The 11,854-nt window shown below is 36.3% G+C and overlaps 1 protein-coding gene across 1 annotated transcript; it reads right to left on the reverse strand.

Moving 5' to 3' along the window:
* Window positions 1-1,420: 1,420 nt before the first annotated feature.
* Window positions 1,421-2,788, reverse strand: LOC124896219. The gene is made up of 4 exons (XM_047407750.1): window positions 2,590-2,788; window positions 2,441-2,505; window positions 1,693-1,825; window positions 1,421-1,602 (listed from the first exon to the last, which is right to left on the reverse strand). Exons 1-4 carry the CDS (start codon window positions 2,786-2,788, stop codon window positions 1,421-1,423), a joined length of 579 nt encoding a protein of 192 aa, XP_047263706.1.
* Between the last annotated feature and the right edge of the window lie 9,066 nt (window positions 2,789-11,854).

Here is an 11,854-nt window from a genome sequence, read left to right on the forward strand (position 1 = left end):
TCTTTAAAACAACGCCCTGGACTATTCATACAGTGAATATTTGGTCTTTTCCCCCAATCAGAAGAGCACGTGTTTAACACGATAAGTTCCGTTAATGTTTTGTTTTTATGATGCTGACTTAGTTGCCTAATAATCCTTCCCTTCCATCCTCCCTTTCTCTTTTTCCTTTCTTCTCTTTTTCCCATTTTATGAAATTTGTCATAAATAGAAAAAAGCTTGGAAGTATAACAAAAAGGAAATTTTGGCAGCATGAAATTTGTAGATTCATGATAATTTGTTACAGTAGTTTCTTTAAACAGGGTTAGAAAATGGAGGGTGAACATTATTTGTATCTACTAGAAATTTGTATTGGAGTATTTAGGAAAAACGAAGTAGCTTAAATTTTAGTATGGTGTAAAAATATGAAGAAGTAAACACATAAAAAAAATTAAAGAAGGTTCAACATCGATTATATATAAATATATATATATATATAATTTTTAGTATACATAAATAATGTAAGTTTCAATAGAGGAGATTCGGGTGAACCGCCTCGACTATATCTAGCTCCATCCTCGTAGAAAAGTTCATCGATTGACTTAGCATAATTTTGAAAACTTTCAATTTGATTTTTTTGGTATTATATTTCTTAAAATATAATACCAAAAACAACTATATTGAATAACTTATATTATTGTTGGAAAAGAAACACCAAATTCATTCTGAACTTATCTCAAAAAGTCGATTATATACTCAATTCATTGTGGTGATTCAAAACAAACTTGCACTAACTAAAAGTGAATTTATTTATTTACACCTTGTAAAATGTTATACCATTTTCATAAGGTGAGGTGTTCCACACATGCAAGCCACGTCCCACACAAAAACTATAATAAATTTATTATTTTGACTATTTTTTTTCTTTTTAATTTATTTATTTTTCTTTCCTCCTATGTCCAAACCTCCATTGTTACAAATGTGAGAACATATATCATCAACATCCCCAAACCCAATTATCAATTCATCACCACCAACTTTACCATCCACCAACAAATCTACCATCATCACCCCTCTTTTCTCCTTTATTTATTTTCCGATATGGTGATAATTTTTTTTTTAGAATAAAAGAAGCGAACAGAGGCGAACCCAGAATTTGAAGATAGGGGATGCACCATTATCTTTAACATAGTCATGTCGATTATCAACTACATAATTTGATATACGAATCTTTTAAACTTAAAATTTATAAAAAAAAAATTATGGGCAAAGTATAAACTTTAAAATGATCAAATGATATTAATTTAGTACTAATACAACAAAAGTAGACTATTCTTTCATACTAGACATCGACGCATTTTCATATTCTGAAAATGATCAATGATTGCATGATTGCTTATATTTACAAATATATCCTTCTCAATATATCAAACTAAACAATCACTTAAAATGCATCACCAATACTGCTACGCAATTCATTCTTGATATGCTTCATGGATGAAAAAGCTCTCTCTATAGTTGCAGTAGCGACTGGTAAAATCAACATCAATTTCACAAGTAAGTACATAAGAGAATGAGTCTCCACAAGATTTGCATTAACCAATGCTTCTGCCAAATCACCAATTCCTTTCAAATTAGAGAATATAGGATCACCACGTTGCATATGTATAATGAAAGTATCAAGTTAGTAACTAAGCTCTCGAAGCTTTGATTCACCAAACTCATCCGGATAATGCTTGTCCAATATCATTATTTTTTCCTTATCAAAATTAGCAAACACATTAGCTGGATTCAAGCTTGTCATACCAAGGAGCAAGTTATCACTCACAACATCAAAACAATTACTAAGCTATTGAAGTTGCAAGTCAATTATAGTATAAAAGAGATCAACACGTAAGTGATGTGAGTAAGTAACACTAGAAGGCCTACGCTTTGACTTTTCGGGAAGATAAAAATCATCCATCTTAGGAATCAAGATTTCATGTTTATCACAAGATACACGAACTTCATTCATTAGAGAATCTCATCCATCATCTCTCAACAATTGTAATTTTTTCTTAGTAATGTCAAGAAATGTCATGGCATTGACAATATTTTGCTTTTTCCTTTGTAATGATGCACTTAGCTCATTGGTCATCACCAATATATTCAACATCAAGTGAAATAAGAAAGCAAATTCAAATTCATTGATCATAGTCAAAAAAGCCTCGGCTTGTAATCTATCATTGGGATTCAAGCCTCCACATTTAATCGCATTAAGCACATGAGCTATAGATGAAAATAAAATAATAAAGTTATCCAATGTTCTAAAATGTGAACCTCAACGGGTGTCCCCTGACCTTTGAAGTCCTCGTTCTTGATTTAATCCTTTTCCACTTTGAACTTCACCACTTTCTTGGAGTTGCTCCAATATTTCTACTTGATAGTCTCAAAGTTGATCTTTGCACTTAAAGGATGTTCCTACCACATTTAACACATTAGTAATAATAGCAAAAAAGTCATCTACGAGCAAATATTTTTTGGCAACAGCTACAAGCGTCAATTGCAATTAGTGAGCAAAACAATGAATGCAATATGCCGATGGAGTTTCCTGCAAAATCAAAGCTTTAAGACCATTCATTTCTCCCTGCATGTTACTAGCCCAATCGTAGCCTTGTACTAAAATTTTAGATGTACTTAAAGAGTGTCTTATAAGCAAAGAGCATTTTTTTTCCTTCAACATTTTTACTGATGTATCAGCAACACGAACAATAGCAATAACTCGCTCATTCACTTTACCATTTTTGTTAACATACCTCAATGCAACGACCATTTGTTCATGTTGTGATATGTCTTTGAATTCATCAACTAAAATCCCCAAAAAATCTCCATCCAAGTCATACTTATAGCTTTCGCGATTTCTTGAGCATAAGCACTCATAATATCCTTTTGAATTTTTGAAGAAGTCATCATAGCATTTTTTGGAGCATGTTTTAAAATAACATTGTTCAAATCGGGAAGCATTTTTCTTAGCCATTCCAAAACACCTAGAAAAAGGCCTTTATTTTGGGAAGATTCACTTTCATCGTGATCTCGAAAAGACAATCCTAATTCCAAAAGGAACCTTGCCACATTAGTTGAAGCCTCTAAACGAGTACGATACACACTTCTTATTTTTTCAGATTGCTTGTTCAAAGCAACTTGAATTGATTGATATTGATTCTCAAAATCTAGCATCTTACTGAAACATCTTCTATGGACACTATTTACTTCACCAACATGTAATTGAAATCTCTCCAAACTATGATTCCAAGCCTTAAAGCCGGTTTTTGTGAAAAAATCACCTACATTGCCCTTTACATAGTCATTTTTGGATAAATAGCAACACAAACAAAACACATCTTTCTTTATGCTATACTCCATCCATCTAGAATATGAACCCTCATATCACGTTGAATTAAATTGGCACATTTTTGTTTCAATTCTAGTTTAAGGAAATTGAGAAAGAATCGATTGACAAGGCCCTTGTTGAATATAGTGCCTTCTTACTTAATCTCGTATTATAGAGTCATATTCATGAATTGATTTTCTTTTTCTGGGATCGGATTTAAGTAAATTCACATCAAACACTTCTATAAGACGACCATTAATGAAAGGTAGCTAGCACTAGAAGCGAGACGTGTCTCCAAAATACAATGATGATGCTGTTAGAGATGATAATGGTGAGGATATAGATGGCTTTCAACTTGTTAATTTTTTGAGAAAACCGACGAGACGTTCGCTGAAAAAGGGCAGACCAACAGTAGCGACACATAATAAGGCTTTTACACCTCATTTATCCACATGTCCAGTTAATAAGAAACTGGTGAGCCCAGGTACGAGTATTTCTCCTCAAAGAATTGGGCAAAAAAAAGAGCATAAATTACCCTCAAAATATGTTCAAGTGCTCAATTCATGTAATAGCGACGCTGAATTCAGAGGTCGAAAAATATGCACTGATTCTAAGTCCCTCCCTGAGAGATACTGATAATCCTTTTAATGTCTTGTTGCATCCCCTTCGCTTCACACATCCTATGAATTTTGTGATATAGAATTGTAGTGGTTCTAACTCCCAGAAATTTACACTAAATTTTAGAGATCTTATCAAGTTGCATAAACCCTCTCTAGTAGTTCTACTAGAAACTCATAGGGACAACCACCAGTCCATGCCCTATGAATTTTGTTTTTTGAATGTTATTGTTGTTCCGGCTGAGGGACATGCAGGAAGTATTGCCATTTTATGGCAAACTGATATTTTAAATGTAATTGATATAACACTTACTCACCAAGAAATCTATTGCATAGTTCAGGCATTACTATCCAACAATAAATGGTTATCTTTTACTATTTATGCTTGCAATAATATGTCTCATAGATTACTTCTTTGGGAGAATCGCAAACATGTGGCTAACTCGATTTACGGTCCGCGGCTAATGGGTGGGGATTTTAATGAAGTTTGTAAGGCCTCTGAAAAATTTAGTGGAGTGGTTGAAAATCATAATAGAGTAAATCATTTTTTGCAATGCTTGAACCATTGTCGTATGATTCACTTAGGTTTCTCGGGTAGTAAATTTACCTGGACAAACTCTCATAGAAATAATAGATTCATTTTAGAAAGGCTTGATAGGTTTAATGCAAATGCGGAATGGTTGGAATTATTTCCTTAAACGACTATTAGGCATTTGCCACGCACTTATTCGGATCACTGTCCTCTACTGTTGTCACTATCTCCACCGGTTAATATTTATTCTAAGCCTTTCATGTTGGAGACCATTTGGTTATCCCACCCTCAATTCTCTTCGCTCATTACGGACACCTAGAGAGATATGAATAACTCTCTTCTCCCCTCTATTTTCAGTTTCTAGCAAAAATTTTGTGTCTGGAACAAGGAGATATTGGAAGTATTTTCGCTAAGAAAAAATGCATTTTGGCGAGACTTAATAGACTTCAATCATCCCATTGATATGACACTAGTGTATTTTTTCATAACCTCAAGCTTTCTGTAATACCCCGTATTTTCCTAGCATAATTTATGTCCCAATACATGAGTATTCATATATAAAATTTTTGAAATACCCATTATTTTTTATTTTTGAGTCTGCCATTGAGTAGGTAATTCAATTAGCTTTCTAACTATATAAAATTTGCCTAAATCCAATAACCTGGTGAGGAGTTATGGTTATTTCAAGTTTCAGTCATTAAACACCGTCATTCAGGCCAGTAGCACGTCGCAGAGTATGTCTAAATGACAATTGCCAATTTTCAGTATGACTCTGCAATATCACTGCATCATGGAGGGATTCAAATTCCCAATTTTCCAATTCCAGTAAGGGACCGTGATACTAGTGCGCCGCGTCAAGGACCTAATTCACAATTGTCAGTTTTTAGTAAAGCAATGCGATTATACTACGTCGCGTCAAGTTTTCAGGTCGCATCCAAGGTGGCAACGCGATACCACCGCGTCGTGCCACCAGTCACATTCCCAGTTGGCAATTTCCAGTGGCTTGAAGCGATAGTGGCTCGTCATGCCAAGGGGCAAAATCAGAAAAATTTGATGAAAAGTTAAAGTTTCGTCCAGGGTTAAAACAGTCTTTTCCCATTATTTTAATCCACTCAGATATGAGATTTAATCCCTAAAAACTTCTTAAGCTTATTCATTAATAACTTTTTTCCTAAATCAAAGAACATTCTCTCCCAATCAAGAAAACCCTAGCTTCAAAGAATTAAGGACAATCCTCAAGAATTCACCAAGAACTTCAAGAAACTCATCAATTAAGGTATGTTAAATGTTCATTCATGGGTTACTTTCACTCATGAAGTCCAAGTATCCAATTTTAATTATAAATTTATAATCTTTTCAAGTTACTTTATTTTAAATTAAGTTTTCAACCATGAATCTCCATGAACTATGATTCTACACCATGTATGAATTAAATTGTTGTTGTTATTCAATTCCCCATGTTTTAATGCTATCATTTATTGAATTAAATCATAATTTAGTGGTATTCATGTTGAATCCATGCTATTACTACAAGTTCCATAGCATTCCTATGATTTGATTAAACCATGCATATCAAGTGTTTGATAAAATGCTTACAAGAATGAATATTTAATAAAAGCCTTCATGCTATGTCCTCCAAGTTTTAGTGTCGTTTTACTATTATTAGTTTTGAGTCCTGGGGGTGTTAAATACCTGAAAATCATAGCTTTTTACTTGGTCTCATCTCAGTATTTTTAGAATAACTTCAGAATACATCATGAGCATTACTAGATCAATCAGTGAAACTCTGAAATAGTCAGTAACTTGATGTCATTCAGTTGGGAGTAGGATTTAGCACTGAGTAAGTATAGGGGTGGCAGATTCCCCTTTAGATAGGCAGATTCGTTAGTCTCCAAACTCCAAAACTATGTAGCTAGCGTAGGATATGAGAAGTCACCCGTCAGTTTAGGCTTGACTATCTCGCAGGGGTCACCTGTCAGTTCAGGATTGACACCCTTAGTCCTACGAACAACATATCAGTATAGTGGATCCACACATCCAACATTAGTACCCATGGCACGGTATTAACACCCTTCCAATTGAGGTTACAGGTTGGACCCCGATTAACTCAGATTGGGTCATGTCGGTTAGATGATAGCTCCCACAATCTCAGTCCAATAATCAGACCAGTAGTTCAGTCTCAGTGTTGTTTGACCAAGGCATACAGATATCAGTTATTTCAGGATTTCTGTTTATAGACTTCTATTCAGTTCATGTTATATGCTTGGCCATGCATCCCCAGTATTTACAGATTTCACATATTTTTAGTATCTACAGATTTCATACTCTCTATTCAATACTCCACATTCTACATGTATATTCAGATAGTTATTATTCTTGTTTATGAAACCATGCATGTCAGCCTACCTCATTTAGCATACCAGTACATTTAAAGTACTGATTGCATACCTTTCTTTTGCGCTATGATGTATTTTATCATAGGTTCTGACACTCAGTTTTTGGATCGCGCTTAGACTTCTCAGGCTCTTAGCAGTAGCAATGGTGAGTCCTCATATTTTGAGGATAGATTATTTTACTTTGTGTCTTTATTTCAGTAGTTAGGGGAATTAGTTGGGGCATATCCCATCAACTCTCAGTTAGTCAGTTTAGATTTCAGATACTACAATCAGTTATTCAGTATTCAGACTTCAGTTGACATGTCAGTTAGTTATTCAGTTTATCTCAAATTTCAGTATTTATTCAGACTCAGATAGTTATTTCTTCAGATTCATAATTCAGTACTTGTTTCAGTTATTAAAACCTTATGGCATATCAGTTATCCTTTTGCATTTATGATTATGTTATTCAGTGCTCATAGTAGGTACCAGCTCATGGATTAGCTTGTGGTCCCTCAGGACTGTAAGCACCGTATGACCGCCAGGGTGTACTCTCGGGGTATTACAAACTTGGTATCAGAGCCTAAGGTTTTAAAGTGTCATAGGAAGTCTGAAAGTCGCGTCAAGTAGAGTCTTATGCATGGGTGTGTAGCGCGCCACACTTTTGGATAAGAGGCTACAAGGCGTTTAGGAAAAGTTTCCCTTATTTCAGTAATCACGTCGTGCGAGTAAGCATAAGCTTAAGTTAAAATCTCAGTCTAATCTGTTTCTTCCTTCCATTTACAAAACATGCCTCCCAAAAATACTAACAGAAGAGGAGCAGGAAACCATCCAACATTTTCGCCCGTCCAGGCAGATCCTCTAGACGAGCATGTCTCTCATGTAGAATTTAGAGCTGCGTTCACCACTCTAGCAAATTCTATAGCAGCTAAGAATGAACTGCCAACTATTGTTCAGCCAGACTCAGTGACCAATATTGCTGCAACAAAAATTTGAAACTTCACCCGAATGAATCCTCCTTCCTTCACAGGATCCAAGTCTGAAGAGGATCCACAAGAATTCTTAGATATGGTTTAAAAGGTAATGGATGCTATAGGGGTGACTTCTAGTGAGAGTGCTGAGTTGGTTGAATATCAGTTACAGGATGTAGCACATACTTGGTTTAAGCAGTGGAAGGTTGATAGGGGTGTTAATGTAGGACTTGTAGAATAGAAAGAGTTTGTTATAGCTTTCTTAGATAAATTCTTCCCATTGAAGTTGAGAGAGGCCAGGGTGTTAGAATTTATTAACTTAAGGCAGGGAAACATGAGAGTGAAGAAGTATCCCCTCAAGTTTACTCAGTTAGCTAGATATGCTCCTCATGTGGTAGTTGACAGCAGGTCCAAGATGAGTAAGTTTATGTCTGGTGTATCTGACAGTGTGGTCAAGGAGTGTAGGACTGCAATGCTGATTAGGGAGATGGACTTGTCTAGGTTGATGGTCCATGCTCAATAAATTAAGAAGCAGAAGATTAAGAAGAGAGAAAGAGGAAACAAAAGGGCTATCACAGGTAGTTTTAATTTCAATCCGCCAAGGTTAGAAGGTGGTAATCGTCCTCAGTTTCATCAGAGGTCTTCAGCCCCAGTACCCTCTTTAGTCAGTGCCCCAGTACCCAAATTCAAAAATAATAATAGGGATAGAGCAGCAGGCTCTAAGTCCCAAGGCAGTGTTAACAGTGTCCGTACGAACTCTCTATGCTAGAAATATGGCAAAAACCATCAGAGAGAGTATAAAGCGGGCAATGATGTATGCTTCGGATGTGGCAAGTCAGGCCATCGAATTTGAGAGTGTCGGGTAATTGCTCAGAAAGGTAGGGATTTACGCCAATAGGGCCAGTCCAATCAGTTGTCAGTTCTATCCGATTTCCCAACTCATCAAGGTGGCACTTCCAGTGCTACCAGTGGTCGGTGCACGAATTCTTGCAGAAGCGCATGGTGTGTGCTACTCTATTCATCCAGGGGCCACTAAAATGTACCGCAATTTATGGAAATCTATTGGTAAAGTGGGATAAAGAGAGATATTATAGAGTTTATAGCTAAGTGCTCTACGTGTCAGCAGGTTAAGATTGAGCACTAGAAGCCTAGTAGTACCATGCAGGAGTTCAGCATTCCCATATGGAAATGGGAATAATTGAACATGGATTTTATGACAGGTTTGCCTAGTACCCGTCATCAGCATAATTCTATTTGGGTTATCATAGACAGGATGACCAAATCAACTTATTTTTTGACAGTTCATACCTCTTATTTAGTCGAGGACTATGGCAAACTCTATCTCAGAGAGTTGGTTAGGTTGCATGGTGATCCCTTATCTATCATCTCAAATAGAGGTACCTATTTTATCTCTTATTTCTGGAAAGAATTCCTAAAGGGTCTTAGTACCCAAGTCCACCTCAGTACAGTCTTCTACCCTCAGACAGACAGTCAAGCAGAAAGGACCATGCAGATTCCTGAAGATATGTTGAGACCATGCGTAGTTGATTTTAAAGGTAGTTGGGATGACCACTTGCCTTTGATTGAATTCGCATATAGTAACAGCTATCATTCTAGTATTCAGATGGCTCCATTTGAAGCTCTCTATGGTAGGAGATGTAGATCTCTGATTGGTTGGTTTAAAGTGGGTCCTGACTTGGTGTTCGATGCCTTAAAGAAGGTTCAGTTAATCAGAGAAAGGCTTAGAGCAGCCCAGAGCTGATAGAAATTGTATACAGATAAGAGGAGAAAGAATCTCGAGTTTGAGGTCGGTGATTTTATGTACTTGAAAATATTTCCCATGAAGGGGGTAAAGAGGTTCGGTAAGAAAGGGAATCTAAGTCCCCGATATGTCGGTCCCGACAGAATTTTCAGTCGTTTTGGAAAGGTAGCTTAGGAGCTTGAGTTTCCTTCAGATCTAGCTTCAGTACACCCAGTGTTCTATGTCTCATTGTTGAAGAAGTGTATTGGTGATCCAGCTGTAGTTGTTCCCCTAGAAAGCGTAGAAGTTCAGAACAGTCTTTCCTATGAGAAAGTTCCAATCGAAATTCTTGATCATCAAGTTCGTAGACTAAGGAATAAATAAGTTCCACTAGTCAAAGTTCTTTGGCGGAATCAGTCCATTGAGGGAGCCACTTGGGAAGCGGAAGCAGATATGCGGACCAAGTACCCTCATCTTTTCTCCGCAAATTCAAATTCGGTTTAAGGTACTAATCTCCTTAATATTTCTCTCTATCATGCTTTATTTTAGTTGCACATCATGTTCATGTCAGTCGTGCATTTACAAATCAGTTCAGTTATGCATTCCATGCATCAAATATGCATGTTCAGTGTATAAGCTCAGTCCATCAGTTTTCCTCAGCTTAACTAGTCTCATTCGAGGAAGAATGATCCTAAGGGAGACATATTGTAAAACCCCGTATTCTCCTAGCATACTTTAAGTCCTAATACATGAGTATTCATATATAAATTTTTAAAATATTGATTATTTATTAGTTTAGAGCCTGCCATTGCGTAGGAAATTCAATTATCTTTCCAACGATATAAAATTTGCCCAAATTTGATAACCCAGTGAGGAGTTAGGGCTATTTTAAGTTTCAGTCGTTAAACACCATCATTCAGGCCAGTAGCGTGTCGCGGAGTATGTGTAAATGACAATTGTCAATTTTTAGTGTAACTCCACGATATCACCGTGTCACAGAGATATTCAAATTTACAATTGTCCAATTCCAGTAAGGGACGCGATACTGGCGCGTCGCGCCAAGGACCCAATTCACAATTGTCAGTTTCTATCAAAGCAACACAATTGTACCGTGTCGCGCCAAGTTTCCAGGTCGCATCCAAGGTGGCAACGCGATACCACTGGGTTGCGCCACCTTCCACATTCCCAGTTGACAATTTCCAGTGTCTTGATACGATACTGGTGCGTCGTGCTAGGGGGCGAAATTGAGAAAATTCGATGAAAAGTTAAAGTTTCATCCAGGGTTAAAACAATCATTTCCCATAATTTTAATCCACCCAGATATGCGATTTAATCCCTAAAAACGTCTTAAGCTTATTCATTAATAGCTTTTTCCCCAAATCAAAGAATATTCTCTCCCAATCAAGAAAACCCTAGCTTCAAAGAATTAAGGACAATCCTCAAGAATTTTCCAAGAACTTCAAGAAACTCATCAATTAAGGAATGTTAAATGTTCATTCATGGGTTCCTTTCATCTATGAAGTCCAAGTATCTGATTTTAATTATAAATTTATAATCTTTTTATGTTACTTTGTTTTAAATTAAGTTTTCAACCATGAATCTCCATGAACTATGATTCTACACCATGTATGAATGAAATTGTTGTTGTCATTCAATTCTTCATGATTTAATGCTATCATTTATTGAATTAAATCATAATTTAGTGGTATTCATGTTGAATCCATGCTATTACTACAAGTTCCATAACATTCCTATGATTTGATTAAACCATGCATATCAAGTGTTTGATAAAATGCTTACAAGAATGAATATTTAATAAAAGCCTTCATGCTATGTCCTCCAAGTTTTAGTGTCGTTTTACTATTATTGGTTTTGAGTCCTGGGGGTATTAAATACCTGAAAATCATAGCTTTTTACTTGGTCTCATCTCAGTATTTTTAGAATAACTTCAGAATACATCATGAGCATTACTAGATCAATCAGTGAAACTCTGAAATAGTCAGTAACTTGATATCATTCAGTTGGGAGTAGGATTTAGCACTGAGTGAGTATAGCGGTGGCAGCTTCCCCTTTAGATAGGCAGAGTCGCTAGTAGCAGTCTCCAAACTCCAAAACTACATAGCTAGCATAGGATATGACAAGTCACCCGTCAGTTTAGGCTTGACTATCTCGCAGGGGTCACCCGTCAGTTCAGGATTGACACCCTTAGTCCTTCGGACAACACATCAGTATAGTGGATCCACACAGCCAACATTAGTAACCATGGCACGGT

The sequence above is a fragment of the Capsicum annuum genome, chromosome 2 (genome assembly GCF_002878395.1).
Source record: "Capsicum annuum cultivar UCD-10X-F1 chromosome 2, UCD10Xv1.1, whole genome shotgun sequence".
NCBI lineage: Eukaryota > Viridiplantae > Streptophyta > Magnoliopsida > Solanales > Solanaceae > Capsicum > Capsicum annuum.